The sequence below is a fragment of the Siphateles boraxobius genome, unplaced genomic scaffold, assembly GCF_051911475.1.
Source record: "Siphateles boraxobius isolate OS27281-9 unplaced genomic scaffold, OSU_SipBor_1 26, whole genome shotgun sequence".
In the NCBI taxonomy this organism is placed as follows: domain Eukaryota; kingdom Metazoa; phylum Chordata; class Actinopteri; order Cypriniformes; family Leuciscidae; genus Siphateles; species Siphateles boraxobius.
This window is the reverse complement of record NW_027508876.1, coordinates 9,830,545-9,852,103: the sequence shown is the minus strand read 5'-3', so window position 1 is coordinate 9,852,103 and position 21,559 is coordinate 9,830,545. Positions and strand designations below refer to the sequence as shown.

Below are 21,559 nucleotides of genomic sequence, written 5' to 3'. Positions count from 1 at the left end.
AGGTGCGAAAGCAGGAGGAGAGGATGAGATGTATAAAGGCCATTTCCCAGGCCAAGCAGGGAGAGTGGATGAGATGGGAGAGTGTGGAACAACGCAAAATGGGCTGACAAGACCTTTGGTCACTGGAAGAGAGTAGGATCCGTTTCATTATTAGGTCAACATATGATGTTCTCCCATCACCGCAGAACCTAAACCTCTGGGTAGGAGAGGATCCCTCTTGTCCTTTGTGTTCATCACCTGCCACATTAAGGCACATTTTGACAGGATGTAAGGTGGCTCTTAGCCAAGGTCGGTTTACTTGGCGCCATGACCAAGTATTGCGATGTTTGGCTTTAGCATTAGAAGGCAAGCGTAGTATGACCAATAAGTTGCCGCCTGTTCTAGCAAAACATTACACGCAGAAGACAATACTCCTCAGCCCAGGCGAGCAACCACCAAGAAAAGGTGCTAACACCAATTCTCGCCCAGGACAACTGGAAGCTGCTAGGGACTGGAAGATGCTTGCTGATCTTGATCAACGGCTTATTTTTCCACCTGAGATTGCCACCACTAACCTACGACCAGATATTGTTTTGTGGTCTGGATCAGCATGCATTGTTCAACTGATAGAGTTAACAGTGCCATGGGAGGGTGCGGTAGATGAGGCATATGAGAGGAAGAAACTGCGGTATGCTCATCTGGCCACTGTAGCAGAACAGCGAGGAAGGAGAGTCCAGGTTTATCCAGTGGAAGTGGGTTGTCGAGGTTTTGTGGCACACTCTACAACCCGGTTCCTCAGAGACGTCGGATTCAGTGGCCAAGAGTTGCGTCGCACAGTAAAGAACTTATCTGAAGCAGCAGAAAGGAGCAGCAACTGGCTGTGGTTGAGACGGAAAGATTCTAGCTGGCTTTGTACAGGCCGCCATGCCACGGTTTCGTAGAATTCTTGAAAACTTGAAGAGTCTGTTGGCTTATTTGTATAGGTTGTAGAGTATTTACAGTCATTACGTTCCTGTGTATATTGCGAGAATGACGGGTGGTTGGGCAGATATTGTATTTTGCGGTAGGTGGTATGCCATACAGAACCGTTGCCAATGAAACTGCATATTAACGCACCAGTGGGGCTCGACAGCCTTAGTCAAAGTGTTGGCGCGTATGGTTGGGTTGCGGAGAGATTGTGAGATTGTGGTTAGGTCTCAGCAGCAGGAGGGATGTAGAGGTCAGTAAGCTGTGCTGAGTTGAGTGGGGGACGGAGGGGGGTGACTCTGGGATGCCAGAGTCACTGTCGAACCCTCTTGAGGTGTCGTGGGCTAGTTGACGAAACACTGAGGACGGTAGGTGCCCACTTGAAGACCCTAGAGATGTCGCCTACTCAGCTCAATCCAGACGGTTGTCATGGGTGGACCACACTGTGGTTGCAGCCGTTGTGTGTGCTGACGCGTGTTAACACTAGACAGAAGGAGATTTACATCACCATATGGAGAGAAGCGTAAATGGATGGAGAAGCATAGGTTACTGTAAAGCTATGCCTTAGTTGGTGCTTATCTTGGTGAAAGCCGAGTACAAATCAGCATGAAGTTTTTAACATCTACTTTCGTGTAATGGAAATCATTGGTTCCACTTCTATTTGGCGTAAGCACAACTTCCTCTTTTCAGGGGGTGCTTGCAGAAGTGATGGTATTAATAGGTCAGAAGTCAGATTGGATCAGAACTTTCACAATATTTATCCAGTTCATCTGGTTAGGGTTCGGAGTCATCACGCCGGTATGGAGAGTTTGTTGAGGTGTCCATGAGGCCTTCACAGTGTTGATGAGGCTGGAACTTCAGGGATGCGTTGTCGTCGTGTCCATGTGATGGTCCTTCATCAGATCTGGATATGGCCTGGATCTGGCGGACTGCGGTAAACCTCGGGATAAATAGAGAGACTAATATTAGCGTAGACGCCATCCTTCTTATGATGTACAAAGTACATCAGGATTTATGGGAAGTGTTCCCGGTTCCGGCTGATCTAAACTATGCAGCCTAACATTGAATTATAGCAATCTATAATGTGTTATGTGTATGCTAAGCCAAATCATGCCCTTTGTACATGGACCCTCAGTTGGTTAGGGTTTGGCAGCAGGCCGGGGTGAACTGTTGTCACACAGGACTTGCTGCTCTGCCACGGTCACCTCAGGACTCGATCATGAAGCTAGTGCTGAAGCGGTCTTCAAAAGGAGGAAGCCAAGCGGCTCAAAGCACCTGGCGAACACACTCTCGTTCTTGAAGAGACGTGTTGGACCGAGTCCTTCTCCAAACTGAAAAAGAGATACTCTGCCCGTGGGCGAGATTGCTCTCTTCCAGTTGACCTGAAGACCCAACTGGCTATGGAGCCCTCGAAGGGTAGGACTCTGTACTGATACTTCGAACCCTCACACACAACACACAGGATGGCCTGTGGTGCAGAAGTTAGAAATCTGAAGCACATGTCATTCAGGTCAGATGCTGCAGACCAACTTGGGCCGAGATGGTCACGACCCACCAGCGGCTATATCAAGTCCTTCGCCAGTAGGACATAGATATGCGCGCACAAGACAGGAGCACTGCTCAACACTAGGTGTGATGAATATCACTGAGTTTTCAGGAGCATGTCTGCTCAACACGTAGTGTGATGACTATCACTGACTTAGCCAAGTCTGACGTTGGGCATCAATGTGGAGAGTGTGGTGTTAGTGTGCAGTGCAACACTCACCTGTCTCCACTGCTTGAGAAGGCGGATGATCGGGTCCTCGAACGCACCAAGCTGCCTGCTGGTGACCAAGGGAGGCTGACGGGTGTAAGGCTATACAGGGTCACACACCGCCAGACTGGCCCTCTTGGGACCCGTGAATAGAGAAGTTTGCTCTTTTTTTTTAAATGTGGGTACCGCTGACCCCGCTTTTACAGGAGCCAGCGGCGGAACAGACACACATAAAAATATAGCTGCAAGCAGCCATTACCTGGGCCAAGCGCAAAAGAAGACGACAAGCCATGCCAACATGGCTGGGAGTTTCAGACCAACAACAGCAAGGAGAAACAAGAAGCGGCAACAGATGCCAAAATGGCTAGGAGTGTCAGACCAACTGCAGCAAGGAGCAATAAGCGGAAGAAGCGGCAACAGATGCAATCATGGCTGGGAGTGTCAGACCAACTGCAGCCAGGAGCAATTAAAAACATTTTAAGAGGATTTTGGGCAAATGGCAAAAAAAATCTTATACATTAAGTAAGAATATGTTTTAATGGATTATCACTTTCGACCAATAGGTGGCCCAGTTACGAAATTGATGTGTTGTGGTCAGAGTGAGGTGACAATGACACAGTCTTTTTTTAATCACAAAACTGTATTGAAGTCAATGGGAATTGCACATTTTGTTGTATTATAGCGCCACCAAGAGGCTGAATCCCACAGTTTTTTGTGTGACCTCAGAGTGAGCCCATACATCTGTGTGTCAAATTTGGTGAAAAGAGAGGGAGAGAGGGAGAAAGAGCGAGAGATCTTGTGTGTGCGTGCGTGTGTGCCTCAAGAAATGTGTGTGAACCTTCTTCACACCTAAAATAGACCTACACTAAATATATATTTTTTTTTTTAACTTGAATAATTAACAAATTAAGATGACAAAAAACACTGAATCAGTTTGAAGCTTTGAAAAAACTGCATTTTTTTCATCAGACTACTTTTTTTTCGTAAAAAAAAAAAAGCAGACCTACCTCAATCCAGAGCTTGTCTAGTTTTTACTTAAAGAGAGTAACATGTCTACATGATGTGGGGTTAGTCTGGGTCTCTGATGTTTGCTTCGCAAGTGATATTGCATTGTAGCCTACTTGCACTAGGCCTACTGCTTTATATTTTTTAATACCGCGTATCATATTTTGCAAGTATTCGTCACTCTTTCTGTCGAAATGGTCCCACATCCCAAAATATATATACACACACTTTTAAACCGTTTAACTGATAGTAGGCTATTAATCTGTAATTTTTACTTTCGGTAAAGTATCTGATAGTTTTACAAAACCTTCAAATGTACTGTTATGAACACTAGTTTCATGCTCACGTCTTCCATGTCTTACTATTTGTTACTCTGTTTTGACTTCTATGTACTTTTAGTCATTCAACATAATACCTTAACTCAATTAAATGTACTGAAATGAATGTTTATGTGACACAAAAAGGCTGTTTATTATTTTGGCGGGTAAAAAATATGCTTGGCTGGTGGATTTTTTCATCTACAAGTCAGCGTGGCAGGTGAGCCAAAAAGTTAATTTCGGACCCTGGTTATAAGCATTTGAAATTTTAATTTTACCACTAGGTGGCGCTGTTTCGAAACTTCTCAGGCTCCTTAAGAGCATCGTACTGATGTACCCATACCGAGTTTCGTAACAATTCGTTCATGTATTCATAAAATACAGCATTTTAGCACATAATTCAAAATGGCCGACAGCCAAAATGGCCGATCTGGGAAAATCAGATATCAGTCGACTCGGAATGATGCCCTGAATCTAACGAGACCAATTTTATGATTTTTGGACAAATCATTCAGTAGTTATGAGCAAAAATAGGCATTTTTCCTATCTCTGGACCAGTAGGTGGCACTGCGCAGAAACGCAGCATGTAGCCTCAGGTCATGCTTTTGATTACATGGACCAAGTTTGGTCTGAATACGATAAAGCGTTGCGGAGATACAGCCTTATGTCTGTTTTTTGCAAGTGCTACGTAAAATTAATTAGCGGACTATTCAAGAACGTTTTGACGAATCAACTTGAATTCCATAACTTTTTGTTAGCACTGACTGGAGACAAAATGGCAGACATATTTGTATGACATAAAATGACGTCATGGAATGCAATCGAATCGGCATGAGCTCAGGAATCAGAGGAAAAAATAATTTTGTTTCTACCCATTATGGTTCAAAAGTTATTAGACTAAATATGAGTGAAAATTTGGATAGGTGGTGGCGCTAGAGGGATTGATTTTGAGACAACAAATTTGCACTGGTAACTTTTCAGACTGTCCTTTATCAGTGTACCAAATTTCACAACTTTCCCGCAAGCAGTTCTATGGGCTGCCATAGACACCCAGTCGGAAAGAAGAAGAAGAATGGTTGAAAAATCATATACATTAACTAAAAATATGATTTAATGGATTATCAATTTCCAGTGGCATTACAATAGGCAGATTTGTTCAAAATTTATTAGCATTTTTGGAATTTTTTTTATACATTTTGACTAAAAGGTGGCGCTGTCTCGAAATCTTTTGAGTACCCTTAGGGGATGGTGCTGATGGCACATTCTGAGTTTTGTAATGTTACACCAATGCATTTGTTAAGTATAGCATTTTATATCACAATATTGCATTGAAGGCAATGGGAATTTCACTTTTTGTTGTATTATAGCGCCACCAAGAGGCTGAATACCACTATTTTTTTAATGTGACCTCAGAGTGAGCCAATACATGTGTGTGTCAAATTTGGTGAAAATATCTCATTTCAATTTGGAGTTATAGACATTTATATGAAAAATCCCGTAAAATATTACTGACACTTGAATTTGATTGGATTTTACTACCCCTTACTATCAATATTTTGACATTTGGGCATTGGCATTTAGCCAGCGACCTATGTTTACAAACTTCTGACGGTGGTTTCGTCTCGATCGGACTAGCGGTTTCGAAGATATTAGGAAATGTTTTTAAGCGCTAAATCTCAACGCTACACAAACCGTAAGGCGAAACCTAGCATGGGTGGTATCGTTGGACTCGGCAAGGATTCAGGAACCTAATGAGATGCATCCCTTGAAAATAAGTCAACCACTCCAAGAGTTATAAGCATTTGAAAAATAAATTTTACCACTAGTTGGCACTGTTTCAAAACTTCTCAGGCTCCTTCAGGGCATTGTATTGATGAACCATACCGAGTTCCGCAACAATTCGTTCTTGCGTTCAGAAAATACAGCATTTTAGCGCATAATTCAAAATGGCCCGACAGCCAAAATGGCCAATCTGGGAAAATTGGATATCAGTCGACTCGACATGACGCCCTGAATCAAATTTTTGGACAAACCGTTCAGAAGTTATAAGCAAAAATGGCCATTTTCTGTATATCCGGACCAGTAGGTGACCCTGCACTGAAACGCAGCATGTAGCTTCAGGTCATGCTTGTGATGACATGTACCAAGTTTGGTCTAAATACGATAAAGCGTTGCGGAGACACAGCCATACTTCTGTTTTTGCAAGCGTAAAATTTGTTTGTGTGTTTATCGTAAACGGTTTGACGAATCAACTTGAATTCCATAACTTCTGGTCCCCACTGCCTGAAGGTGACCTGGTGCAATTTTGGTAAAAATCGGACAAACCGTCTAGGACGAGTTCGAAAAAGTAGGTTTCTTTGAACAATTTAAAATGGCGGCCATATTTTTATGACGGAAAATGACGTCATAGGGTGCAATCGAAACGCCATGAGCTCAGGAATCAGAGGGGAAAAAAATGTGTTGATAGGCCTTACGGTTCAAAAGTTATTAGCATAATAAAAGTGACATTTTGGACAGGTGGTGGCGCTGGAGGGAATGAGTTAGAGACACCAAAATTGGTGTATTCAATGTTGGGACTGTCCTCTATCAGAATGTTAAACCGTTATAACTTTCCTGCAAATGGTTCTATGGGCTGCCATACACACCCAGTCAGAAGAAGAAGAACTGGAACAATTACAATAGTTGCCCGCATCTTCGGTGCTTGGCCCCTAATTAAAAAGCTCCAACCGGCTGGAGGGAGTGGATCGGTGGCCACTCCAAAAGCGACCTCTCCATCCCTGGGGGGCCCGTCCAGGTTCAACGTTTCCGCTGTCGCTTACCACCTGGCTTGGTAGCACCTGGGACGGGCTGGGCGGCCCCTCTGCGGCCCGGCGGGAGCTGAGGCGGCTGCAGGCGGACGCCATCAGCGACAGGCAGGCGGAGGATCTGTCCCCGGCGGACGGGTGAAGACAGCAGTGTCCTGCCAGGGCAGGATGTGCCGGATGGCCTCCGTCTGAGAAATGGGAGAGTCCAGGAATCGAACCTTGTCCGCTTCTCTTATATCAGCCAGGTTGAGCCAGAGATGGCGTTCCTGGACCACAAGTGTGGACATCGCCGTACTGATCGCGCAAGCTGCAACCTTCGTGCCCCGGAGGGCGAGGTCGGTTGCAGTGCGGAGCTCAACCATGAGCTCACGGTCCGGACTACCCTCGTGCATGTTCATGAGTGCCTGGGCCGGGTGGACCTGGAGCAACGCCATGGCATGCGGAGAGGAAGCGGCTTGCCCACAAGCTTTGTAAACCTTGCCCGTGAGAACGGACGATAACTTACAGGCTTTAGAGGGGTGAAGAGGATCACCTCTCCAGGAGGCAGCAGCCGCCGGACACAGTTGCATCGCGACAGTCTTTCCCACTGGAGGGATAGCCTCGTAACCCTTCACTGCTCCACCGTCAAGAATAGTGAGGGAGGAGGAGCTACTAAGGCGGTTTCTGGCAGAGAAAGGTGCCGTCCATGCCCTTGTAAGCTCCTCATGCACTTCAGGAAAGAAAGGCACCGGGGCGGCGGGATGAGAACCAGCCCAGCCCGCCCCGAGAAACCAATCATCCAACCGAGATGGCGAGATGGCTTGCCAGAGGGAGGCAGCGCAGCCGAGTCGTCATCTCCACTGTGATGTTCAGCTCCCCATCCGATGCTGTGATAGACAAACTATCCCCTGGAGGGGCCCCAAATGAAACAGCTGGTCGGTCTACTACATATGGACCAGCAGGTTCATTGGAGAGCTCCACCAGTTGCGGTGCGTAAGAGGAGTGAGGGATCCACGGGACTTTACCAGGCGGATCACCCCTCACTGTAATCCTCAGATCACCCAGCTTGGATGGCACCCCGGTCTACCTCTGGGAAGGTAACCCAGAAGAAGGGCCAGGGCAGGGCCCAGAGGCGGGGACTGCACCTACGCTTTTGACGTAGGCGAGTCTCGATCTCAGCACCGAGATGGTCATATTCCCGCAATGGGAACATGACTCATGCACGAAAGTTGTCTCAGCGTGCTGTAAGCCCAAACACATGATACAGCTTTCGTGACTGTCAGAGGAGGACAGAGCTTTACCGCACCCAGAAACGCACGGAAGGAATGGCATCTTAAGAAAGACACGCTCGCACCTGTGTTGCTCTTTTAGGAAATGGGACCGTCACCAGTGCAGGAGCACACAGGGAATGACCGCGGCAACACTGAATCAGCTGACTGAAACAGTGAGGCACTCACTTCTCGCCCTCTAACCAGCCGTCAACACACAAACAAACAGAGAAATTTGATGCTGTTAAAACAGCAGTTGAGAGCGAAGAAGCTCGCGATCACCGCTGCACTCGCGCTGTAGAAACTCCAACACTGTGAGGTTTTCCCGCAAGAACACCGACACACTCGCTCATTGAAAACAACAGCACTCTTCAGAGACATCAATCCACGATCGGCTCCGAAGCGAAAAGCAACTAGTGCGTGCATCCACTTCCGTATTTATACCCGCGCCGCGGGGGCAGAGTGTGTGATGCGAATCACGCACGCCAATTTCATTGGCTCGTTCAATAGTGCTCGAAGAGGATTGGCTCCCTAGCTGATCCCCATTCAGTCGACGTCGACTACGTCTGACGTTTTTGACTTAAAGGGAACTTATACTTGCTATATAAAACTACTAAAAACTAGAAGTTTACTGAGAGCATACTTCAAAGTGTACTTCATGAACTAAAAAATTTACCACAATTATTTAACTAGTAAACTATCAGTATACCTGTAAGTTTACTTGTAGTATAGTTGCAGTACAAATTAAAAACTTAGTTGTAAAGTAGTTTTGTACTGAAAGTTTACTACTGTTACACTTAAAGAATACTTCAAAGTATACTTTTATACACTAATAATACCCCTTTTCCACCAGCATGAACCTGGTGCTAGTACAGAGCCAGAGCTTTTGCCAGTTCGGAGTTGGTTCGACTGACGATCCTTCTAAGAACCGGTTTGCCTTTCCACAGGCCAGAACGCCACCACAGAGCCAGATCTTACGTCACTGTATACACCTCATGTTGCCCAGCAACGCTAGCGCAGCAGCACCAAGAACACCAGGCTTGTTCGAGATCCATTGGCTTCTTGAAGATTGATTGGTCGCATGACATCAAAGTACTGCGAGAGCGATCCAAAAGCACAAGGAGTCGTATGCTCTCCAAACACTTCCGCAGCACTCGGATCAGTCCGCACCGCTCCGATGCATCTCGAACAAGCCTTCATCAACAATGGTGGTCGCTGCATTACTATGGATGCTCATGGCTTTGCAAACCTACATCGACATGCAAACATGGCAAATCCAAAGGGTTTGTGCAGCTCGCCGTAACTTGCATAGATGGAGATTACAATCGAGCTGCTATTAGCTTGATTAGCTGCTATTTAAAAATGGCGGTCACAAGTTTCTGTTCGTCTTCTTGGTCACGGTAACCCCAGCCCCTGACGGAAGCGTTTCTTTCTTCTAGACCAGCAATGTTTTGGTGCTATTTAGGAACTACTTTTCCTGGTTCAGAGCTGGTGCTTTGGATGTCGAAAGACAAATAACTGATTTGAAACTAGGCTCTGACTCTGAACCGGCACTCAAACTACCTTGGTGGAAAAGGGGTATAAGTGGGCCAATTTAGCCCAATTAGTATTGAAACAGTACACTTACAAGTATACTTCTAGAACATTGATATTAGTATACTTACTACACAAAGAATACTTTAAATATACTTGAACTTTAATTAAGTATTCTTAATAAAATGAACTTGAAGTATACCTATTTTTTTGTAAAGGGATGCAAAAGCTAATCTATTATAGGATTTAAAGACCTACTGGTCTTTATGCAAATGTTTTAGAGCTACACTTTAAAATAAATTGTGTAGCAAACTGGAAGCCAGTACAAATAAATTAAAACCAGATTAATGTGCTCTTGTTTTCCTTCTTGCTTATCCCTTGCTTCCCATGTTATAATATCTTTAGAATTTGCCATGCTGTTTTTTGTCACGGACGTAACAGCAAAGTTTGGGACCACCCCGAATCTTAAACAGATTGTCATTGGACGGTGTTATGAATATGTAACCCTGGTTAATCCCCATCCCAGGTAAGATGTATAAGCATTTTGCAAACTAATATTGCTTATTTAAAATATCTAAATAGGAACATGTAATATTATATTGTTTTATGAAGTCTGTCTCATATGATTTAATTGATATTTGCAGTATTTGCAGAGACAGTCCAGCTCTGGCATCTGGCTCATCACTTTCACGTTCATTAGCTAATATTGCATTAAGTCCTTGAAAAATGTAATTTTAAACTGGATAAATGTTGTAATTTTCTCTCTTACAGGTATAATTGTGAGGAGATATGGCAGGAGTTTGAAAAAGCTGTGGTTAGGAGATCAACCTGCGATGTGAAAGTTAAAGATTACCAAAAAATGTTCCAGGCCATAACTCAGATTTTACCATGTGGCAAGGTGATTTCTTTCAAGTGTTTTCAGATAAGAAACTAAACAATAGTATAGAAAGTTATTTTAAAGATGTATTCAATCGTTAGATTGACCCTTTAAAACTAAGAATAAATTTGAGCTCAGAAGTTGTCTCAAGCAAATAGTGTGAATGGGCTTTGTATTTTAAGTAAAAGAATAAAGCAAAACAAAAACAACCCTGTAAGGAAATAGACACAGTATGGTATTTGTTGCACAAAGATGGTTTCAGTGGCTAGGTGAGTTTAGTTTGAGCAACCTTAGTTTTTTGGTGCTCAATAAGTTGGATTGGTTTTAAGCGGTGTTCGTTGCGATAGTAACTTGCATGTCTAAGCTGCTCCAGAACAGATGTTATTCTGGGTCAAATATCACAAACCTAAACTGGACCAATCAGCTGTGTACATATACCTGATGCAATAAAGTCACTTCCCCAGTTATCTCTGAATTATATTATTAATTTAATATCCTTAATGCATTACACACAAGAAATTATAAATAGCTTGTGTGTAATGCATTAAGGATATATTAAATTAATTTCAAATGTAATTTTAATTTAAATATATACATATAAATTAAAGCTTTAAAATATATACCGTATGGTACTATATATATATATATATATATATATATATATATATATATACACACACACATACTGTATACACACTCACCTACAGGATTATTAGGAACACCATACTAATACTGTGTTTGACCCCCTTTCACCTTCAGAACTGCCTTAATTCTACGTGGCATTGATTCAACAAGGTGCTGAAAGCATTCTTTAGAAATGTTGGCCCATATTGATAGGATAGCATCTTGCAGTTGATGAAGATTTGTGGGATGCACATCCAGGGCACAAAGCTCCCATTCCACCAAATCCCAAAGATGCTCTATTGGGTTGAGATCTGGTGACTGTGGGGGCCATTTTAGTACAGTGAACTCATTGTCATGTTCAAGAAACCAATCCTTATCCTGCTGGAAGTAGCCATCAGAGGATGGATACCTGGTGCGCCAAAAAGGGATGGACATGGTCAGAAACAATGCTCAGACAGGCCGTAGCATTTAAACGATGCCCAATTGGCACTAAGGGGCCTAAAGTGTGCCAAGAAAACATCCCCCACACCATTACACCATCACCACCAGCCTGCACAGTGGTAACAAGGCATGATGGATCCATGTTCTCATTCTGTTTACGCCAAATTCTGACTCTACCATCTGAATGTCTCAACAGAAATCAAGACTCATCAGACCAGGCAACATTTATCCAGTCTTCAACTGTCCAATTTTGGTGAGCTCTAGCAAATTGTAGCCTCTTTTTCCTATTTTTAGTGGAGATGAGTGGTACCCGGTGGGATCTTCTGCTGTTGTAGCCCATCCGCCTCAAGGTTGTGCCTGTTGTGGCTTCACAAATGTATTGCTGCATACCTCGGTTGTAACGAGTGGTTATTTCAGTCAAAGTTGCTCTTCTATCAGGTTGAATCAGTCGGCCCATTCTCCTCTGACCTCTAGCATCAACAAGGCATTTTCAACCACAGGACTGCCGCATACTGGATGTTTTTCCCTTTTCACACCATTTTTTGTAAACCATAGAAATGTTTGTGCATGAAAATCCCAGTAACTGAGAAGATTGTGGAATACTCAGACCCAACAACCATGCCACAGTCAAAATTACCTTTCTTTCCCATTCTGACATTCAGTTTGGAGTTCAGGAGATTGTCTTGACCAGGACCACACCCCTAAATGCATTGAAGCAACTGCCATGTGATTGGTTGATTACATAATTGCATTAATGAGAAATTGAACAGGTGTTCCTAATAATCCTTTAGATGAGTGTATATATATATATATATATATATATATATATATATATATATATTTTTTTTTTTTTTTTTTTTTTTTTTTACAGTTCAGTTTAGTTTAGTACACTGTATTGTCCCCAAGGGGAAATTTGTCTTGAACTCAAGGTGCCCACATGCACATACACTGACCAATCATTTAATCCCTCCTACAATGCAATATGTAATACTCAATAACTTTACATTCAACGGTCTAACACATACTAAACAAAATACCTAAACGGTTAAACCACAACACAATTTTAAAATACAAGCATCATACAAAAATCATCAGCATTATACTAACATAATAAAAAGTGATTTAAATAACTGTCTGATTGAAGTACAAAAGATTTAATGAAACGATTGTACCTACGACCTGGTAACCTACCTATCTCTGAATTATATTATTAATTTAATATCCTTAATGCATTACACACAAGATATTATAAATAGCTTGTGTGTAATGCATTAAGGATATTAATTTAATTTCAAATGTAATTTTTATTTAAATATATACATATAAATTAAAGCTTTAAAATATATAGAAGATCCCAATGACTCAATGTTGGACAACATGGTTAACAACGTTGGAATGGAAACGGATATGAGTATGGAGAGTACTTCACAAAAGACTAGTTCAGGTTCTGCAGTTAGCAAAATCATTGAACTCCAAGCTTGTGTCTGTGGCTGGAGCAAGGCTAGCAGACTAACCAGCATAAGAGAGAAAAGAACCTCAACGGGCATAGGCCTGGAGTTAGATGGCCAAGAGCTTGTGAGAAAACTGCATGGGACACGGTAAACACAGATCTATGCTTTGCATTGGAAAGATTAACTGGTACAGTTGAAAAGAAGCTGGATAAATTTGGGGACATCATTTACGCATATGGAAGTGAGAGGTTTGGTGTGGAAAAAAGGAAGGAAAAAGTACAAACTACTCCTGCTGTATCTAGACTGCAGCAGAAAATTGAAGGGTTAGTTAGAGAAAGGAGACAGCTGAGGAAGCAATGGAAAAAAGCAGAAAAAAGTCAGAAGGAGGGACTCAATCTCTTACAAAGGGCCATAAAAGATAAGCTTGCAACATTAAGCAGATGAGTGCCTACAGAAACGCTACAAAAAAAGGAGCATGCGAGGGCTAATTTCTAAAAAGACCCATTCAAATTCGTGAAGAAGTTATTCACCAGTGAGAAGAATGGCACTTTAAAAGCATCTAGCGTTGAGCTAGAGAGATATTTGGAGGAAACGCATACAGATGCAAAAAGGCATGAGCCTATGTCAATTCCGTCAGATATCCCACCTATCAATCCACCAGAATACCAAATGGAGGTCTGTGCACCTAAGTGGAAAGAGATAGAGCAGGTTGTGAGAAAGGCAAGGGCTTCATCATCTCCAGGGCCTAATGGAGTTCCATACAGAGTGTACAAGAGTGCTTCAGGAGATCTACATATTCTGTGGAAATTGATAAAAGTGGCATGGGAAAAGCAGGTTGTACCTAGATCATGGCCCCGAGCAGGTGGAGTCTTTATACCTAAAGAAAAAGATGCTACTAGCATCAGTCGGTTTCGTCCTATTTCACTATTAAACGTCGAAGGTAAGATTTTCTTCAGCATTATTGCGCAGAGATTGTCAACCTACCTATTAAAGAATGGCTTCATTGACACTTCAGTTAAAAAAGCGGGCATTCCAGGGTTCTCCTGATGCTTAGAACACATCAATGTTATCTGGCAACGAATTCAATCAGCTAAAAAAGAGAGCAAGGAGCTCCATGTGACATTCCTGGATTTGGCTAATGCATATGGTTCAGTGCCACATGAGCTTCTTTGGGCAGCATTTGATTTTTTTAGAGTACCAATGTCAATAACAAATTTAGTGAAAGCCTATTTTGGAGATTTACAATTTAGTTTCTCAACTCCAAAATTCAGCAACCCATGGCAATGCTTAGAGGTTGGAATAATGGCAGGAAAATCGCACCATTTCTCCACTGGCTTTTACCATGGCAATGGAAGTAATCATTAGGGCATCAAGATGGGTAGTAGGAGGAGAGCGCTTGGCTTCTGGGATGCGACTACCACCAATCAGAGCATACATGGATGACATGACAACCATGACTACAACAGTAGCCTGCACTAATCGGTTATTGTGGAAGTTAACAGATAATATCGAATGGGCACGAATGCAATTTAAGCCCTCTAAATCAGGGAGCATCTCGATAGTTAAAGGAAAGGTAGTAGATAAAACATTCTTCATTAATGGTGAGGCAATACCAACAGTTTCTGAGAAGCCAGTGAAAAGTCTTGGGAGATGGTACGATGGGGATCTAAAGGACACAGTTCGAGTGGGAGAAGTTAGACGACAAGCAGTGGAAGGGTTGATGAGCATAAACAGCTGTGCTCTACCAGGCAAACTAAAACTCTGGTGCATTCAGTTTGGTCTACTGCCAAGGTTGCTGTGGCCACTGATTGTGAATGAGGTTTCTTTGACAACAGTGGATAAGCTGGAAGCGTTAATAAGTTCATACATCAGGAAATGGTAGGGAGTTCCACGCTGCCTCAGCAGAGTGGGACTTTATAGTAAAGGAGTATTGCAGCTGCCAGTCTCTGCTTTAACCGAGGAGTTTAAGTGTGCCAAGTTCAGACTGGAAATGACTTTAGCAGAGTCATGCGACAAATGTGTAAGGGAGGCAGCCCCTGTGGTAAAAACTGGTAGAAAGTGGTCAGCAAAGAAATCTGTAGTAGAGACAAAGGCTGACCTTCAAATTGGGTATATCGTGGGACAGGTACAGCAAAAACTGGTAGAAAGTGGTCAGCAAAGAAATCTGTAGTAGAGACAAAGGCTGACCTTCAAATTGGGGATATCGTGGGACAGGTACAGCATGGAAGAGGGGGTTTTGGGCTCAGTTTAGCCTAAATGGCACAAGGCAGGCCCAGCTCAAAGGAGGAAGCTGGTAGTCAACGAGGTGCGAAAGCAGAAGGAGAGGATGAGATGTATAAAGGCAATTTCCCAGGCCAAGCAGGGAGAGTGGATGAGATGGGAGAGTGTGGAACAACGCAAAATGGGCTGGCAAGACCTTTGGTCAATGGAAGAGAGTAGGATCAGTTTCCTTATTAGGTCAACATATGATGTTCTCCCATCACCGCAGAACCTAAACCTCTGGGTAGGAGAGGATCCCTCTTGTCCTTTGTGTTAATCCCCTTCCACATTAAGGCACATTTTGACAGGATGTAAGGTGGCTCTTAGCCAAGGTCGGTTTACTTGGCGCCATGACCAAGTATTTTCCGATGTTTGGCTTTAGCATTGGAAGGCAAGCATAGTATGACTAATAATTTGCCGCCTGTTCTAGCAAAACATTACACGCAGAAGACAATATTTCTCCGCCCAGGCGAGCAACCACCAAGAAAAGGTGCTAACACCAATTCTCGCCCAGGACAACTGGAAGCTGCTAGGGACTGGAAGATGCTGGCTGATCTTGATCAACGGCTTATTTTTCCACCTGAGATTGCCATCACTAACCTACAACCAGATATTGTTTTGTGGTCTGGATCAGCACGCATTGTTCAACTGATAGAGTTAACAGTGCCATGGGAGGATGCGGTAGATGAGGCATATGAGAGGAAGAAACTGCGGTATGCTCATCTGGCCACTGAAGCAGAACAGCGACGATGGAGAGTCTAGGTTTATCCAGTGGAAGTGGGTTGTCGAGGTTTTGTGGCACACTCTACAACCCGGTTCCTCAGAGACGTCGGATTCAGTGGCCAAGAGTTGTGTCGCACAGTAAAGAACTTATCTGAAGCAGCAGAAAGGAGCAGCAACTGGCTGTGGTTAAGACGGAAAGATTCTAGCTGGCTGTGAACAGGCCGCCATGCTACGGTTTCGTAGAATTCTTGAAAACTTGAAGAGTCTGTTGGTTTATTTGTATAGGTTGTATAGTATTTACAGTCATTACGTTTCTGTGTATATTGCGTGAATGACGGGTGGTTGAGCAGATATTGTGTTTTGCGGTAGGTGCTATGCCATACAGAACCGTTGCCACTTAAACTGCATATTAACGCACCATTGGGGCTCGACAGCCTTAGTCAAAGGGTTGGCGTGTATGGTTGGGTTGCGGAGAGATTGTGAGATTGTGTTTAGGTCTCAGCAGCAGGAGGGATGTAGAGGTCAGTAAGCTGGGCTGAGTTCAGTGGGGGACGGAGGGGGGTGACTCTGGGACGCCAGAATCACTGTCGAGCCTTCTTGAGGTGTCGTGGGCTAGTTGACGAAACACTGAGGACGGAAGGTGCCCACTTGAAGACCCTAGAGATGTCCCCTACTCAGCTCAATCCAGACGGTTGTCATGGGGGGACCACACTGTGGTTGCAGCCGTTGTGTGTGCTGACGCGTGTTAACACTAGACAGAAGGAGATTTACAAAACCATATGTAAAGAAGCGTAAATGGATGGAGAAGCATAGGTTACTGTAAAGCTATGTATTAGTTGGTGCTTATCTTGGCGAAAGCCGAGTACAAATCAGCATGAAGTTTTAACATCTACTCTCGTGTAATGGAAATCATTTTTAGCATGGTAATGGATATGACAATGTTAATGTATTTGGTCTTTACGAAATAGATCTGCTATGCTCCTGGTGAATTGCTGCTGCTGCTGTTGATTATTGCTGTTGTTGTAGATTATTGCTGCTGCGGATGTTGATTATTGCTGCTGCTCCTGCAGAGCAAATACAGGAACTTGCTTCTTATGGTCCATAGCATACTTGTGGGGGCACCATCAAAATAAACTTTTAGCAGATATTAGACTGGCAGTCTACTAATACTCTAATGACTGGTAGTTGAGAAGTAGTTGAAAAGTTACTTATAAGTTGTAGAATGTCTAAAGTGGTATATTGAATTAAAGTATTACCCATATCAGAATATTTACAAAGACATGATGTATCTTGGATTTGATTGCTTTGGTTTTAAGAAGCTTCAATCATTTTAAAGTTGCTCTTCTGGAGTAAGACGAGAGACCTCATGCACAGCTATGTAGCCATCACAGGACCCTTCTGGACATTGGAAGACACACTGGTGGGGTTCATGTTTAACGATCTGATCTGGTGTGGACAGCAGGAGAGAGACAAAGGTACAATCAAAAGATGGTACAATTACTGCTGTTCTGATATTAGATCAACAGAAAACAGATTGTGCTGAACACATTATATATTTCTGTTCCTAGTTGTAAATCATTTATAGGCTACTAAAGTCATTTTTCTCTGTGTCTGCCCTAAGGTTTTGACTACCAGTCCTGTCCAGAATGGTCAACCTGTTTGAACCATCCTGTGTACTCACTATGGAAGCAAGCTTCTCAGAATGTAAGTTTTGTTCAATTGTAACTTGGACTAATTTAATGATGTCTTTACTACATTTCTGGGCACAGGGATGTGCTACAGAGTCCCTGAATATGCTCATATTCTAGGTGATGCTATAGGCCAATTATAGGTTTGTAAACATTCGGGATGCACGCACATTGAGGTTGCAGAAGAACCGGAAGAGATAGCCTTAACAGCGGAGAATTACACGGATACGGATACAATATACAAAATAGTTCAAATTAAAAACATTTTTTGTATATATTTGAGTTTATATTGATTTTTCAAAATGTTCTCCGCATTTTACAACAGCTTGTCACCCAGCGATAAGCACTGTTATTCAACAAAATTGACGTAAGTGAGAGGGATACGTCTTACAGATCCGTTTGCCATAGCACCTTGTGAATGGTTAAACGATGAAACGAAATGGCCAAGCATCCAGTGGCCAGAGATATATAATTACCTCATCGAGACTCCAAGTGTATATACCCGGGAGAAGTTAAAAGTGTACAAGTCTCTTGATGCGTACAACTTTGTTTTGTGTGGTCATGTCCAAGACATACAATTTCATGATTACAAAGTTCAACACTTCGTAGTGCTGAAGACTGAGGTTCTGCCTAGCCAAAGACAGAGTAAGAAGACGGAATTGTACAAGGCCTGGGTCATCGTCAAACAAGACAAACAACTCTATTCTTACTGCGAACTGCACCTCTATGGCTGGGTATGTAACCAAAATAAAGTTTACTATATTACATTTTCATTATTTACCCAATTCAGTCAGTGTCAGCAATTTAATCAAACAAAATGTAACTGCTTACTTGCTGAAATCATACAACTGTTGTTATGTATAGCCTAAAGCACAATTTAAACCAATGTGTTAATACAACACTTTTGTGCAGGTTAGGGTCATGCTGCAGTCATGCAGCTGCACTTATGTTTAAAGTTGAGCTGTGGGTCAGGATGGGAAAGATGGAGAAGTGTTGTACATCAGGGACAAATATGTAGATTAACACATCCAAGAGAGAGGTGAAACCAGTCAGACTGAGTGAGTGAGATCAGCTTCAGAAAGGCTAAGATGACAGACACCCAACTGCAGCCAGTCAGAGTAAAGTGTAGAGAGAACAATGTAAAAGGTGGACACAATCTGAATGTAGACAAGATCAGGTCATGTACATATAACAAGCAGGTATTAATTAAATTATTTTATTTAAATTAATTTAGATTCGTTTTTTTTTTTTACATTAATTGCCTTTTTAGTTGCAATATTGTACTAATGAAGCCTCTGAGGGTGTATTAGCACAGGTTGTCCCAAGGTGTTACCTTATTTCTAAGTTTTGCTGATCTAAACTTTGTCTTTACCTTCTTTGATTATTCTGAAGCAATGGAAGTAAATGATTGATGCAAAAACACATTTCTACAGGTGTCCCAATCTATGAACACCTTGGAACAGCCTGTTAATATGTTACTTGGTTTACTCCACTTGTTTGTAATTAATGTAAAAACATTTTTGTTAATAAAATGTTATCAGTGCCATATAACTATTAATGACAGATGTAACCAGCTTTGATTGTAATTTGTATTAAAATAAGTTATCTTACATTTATTTTGTGTATTCAGAACTGACAGATGAAGACATAGCAGACCTGAAAGTACTGGCACCTAACGCAGCTGTGCTCACTAGCATGGACTTCAGTGACACAGATTCCGCATCGGAATCTGACACAGAGACGGAGACCTGCCAGAGCCACTTGTAGCTCTGTATGATGCCAATCTGAGATGCCTGTGCCAGAATGAACTACAAGAGAGGAGTGAAGAGATCTTTGAAAAACTGGGGAAGGAGTTAACTAATGAGCAGCGTGTAAACCTTGAGCTTACAACTAAAAATCAGGCCCACTCTCAGGCCTGGCACACACAGAACTGGAAGGATAGCAAGCACAACCCTACATCGTGTATGCACTTTAGTAACCGAGAGCGCTAAAACAAACCTTGTAAAACAGGTAATGCACTACAACAAACAAGAGTTGTCCCATGTCCCAGAAGTACTTTGGGGAAGAGATATGGAGGACACAGCCAGAAGAATTTACACAGAAATAATGAAAGCACAGCATCACAACTTTGACGTGGAGCTATGCGGTCTTGTTCTTTAAACATAGTGTTTTACCTGAGCTATTAAAACGCAGCATGGATCCACTGATGCAAGCACCTTTGGGATGATGATTGACTGTGCAAAGTGCAAGAACCATTTTCACTACACATGTGCCAGAGTAAGAAGAAAGCTTGTGGATTGGTATTGTGAACGGTGTAAAAATAAAACAACTTAAAATGAAATTTACTTAGAAGCCAATTATTTAATACAGTACTAGTATTTTACATTAAAACACTAAAATGTGCAATAAGTTATGTATATTACAATAAACAGTTACATAAAGAATGCATCTAAATCAAGCTATCTTCTTGGGACTATACATTTACAAAGGTTTGTTCATGCTCCACACACAATCAATATATCATCTAAGAGGTCAACCTGTGTGAGTGGAACAGTTGTCAGAATTTTGAAATTTTTCCATCTACCTATTACTCTTTCAATGTGTATTTCACATTAGACAAACACCTTGATATGTCCACTTCTTGAGCAGAGAGCTGCTTCCTTCCTTTGGTAAAGTGAGGGATCCTAAGGGTGGCACCATGTGTGGCAAGCTCATCTCTAATGGTAAAACCATGATCTGCTGGTATCTCATCATTATGCTCTAGAAGGTCATAAAATCCAGACTCAGCTGTAATTTGTTATCTGAAACACGCCCGCCCCAACCTGCGGACAGAAAGGTAATGGCTCCTGGTGGTGGCATGCCAACCAAATATTTAACAGTGTTGTGGCTTTTATAGGTCGAGTACGTCTGGGCTCTGGAGGTTAAATTGGTAGGTCTGTTGATCAAAATTTCGGTACAGTCAATAATGCACCTGCAACGTTTATATTTGGGTTTAAAACATTTTGGCATATTCTTTAAAATTGCATGCTTGCTTGGCCACTTGATGAGAGGCTTTAAAGCCACAGACATAGCAGAGAGCTAACTTCTCAAAATTTTAGATATGTCACATTCTGTGAAATTAAATCTGAAAGCAATATCCTTGTTGCTGAGCCCTAATTTTAGTTGCATTAGGATTACTTATAGATGATCCTCTAGGTTCGTAGAGTTTTACGCACATCCTCTGCACTGTCTTTAAGTTTGTGAATCAACCACTCAAAAATGACACTGGTCAGACCTGTGAAAAACGTCTCGGGTTATGACTATAACCCTTGTTCCCTGAGAAGGGAACGAGACACTGCGTCGAGAATCGACACTTTGGGGACGCTCCCTTAGCGTGCGCCTCTGAAGTAAGAATGAAACTGATTCAATCCTGATTGGTGTTGCGTCGTGACGTAACATGTGACGTCATAACCGGATGCATAAAAGTGACGCCAACACACACACACATCAGCTCCGCGGTGAAGCAAGATGCTCTAAGGCCTCGAGGGGCGTGGCAGGACGACGCAGTGTCTCGTTCCCTTCTCAGGGAACAAGGGTTATAGTCATAACCCGAGACGTTCCCTTTCGAGGGAACTCAACACTGCGTCGAGAATCGACACTTTGGGGAACGAATGCCCACTAGGCCACGCACCGAAAACAGGCCTCCCGCGGAGTGAAACTGATTCAGGCACTCAGCTAGGACGAGAGCACGTGTGCCAGGCGTACTAGGGAGTTGCAGACTATAGAACCTAACAAAAGTGTGTGGGGTAGCCCAACTGGCTGCCTCACTGATCTCGTTGATGGTAACTCCCGAAAGGAGGGCCCTAGAGGACGCCATGCCTCTAGTAGAATGAGCCCTAACGGCCAAAGTTGA

General features: G+C 42.8%; 1 protein-coding gene across 1 annotated transcript in view; it reads left to right on the top strand.

The window, feature by feature from the left end:
- The first annotated feature begins 10,017 nt into the window (after window positions 1–10,017).
- LOC143751717 (ADP-ribosyl cyclase/cyclic ADP-ribose hydrolase 1) overlaps window positions 10,018–21,559 on the top strand; it is a 177,430-nt gene continuing 165,888 nt past the window's right edge. Inside the window, exons 1-4 of the mRNA XM_077244369.1 lie at window positions 10,018–10,130; window positions 10,376–10,502; window positions 17,316–17,454; window positions 17,601–17,683. Of these exons, the coding sequence (XP_077100484.1) occupies window positions 10,018–10,130; window positions 10,376–10,502; window positions 17,316–17,454; window positions 17,601–17,683 (462 nt within the window). The remainder of the gene's footprint in view (window positions 10,131–10,375; window positions 10,503–17,315; window positions 17,455–17,600; window positions 17,684–21,559) is intronic.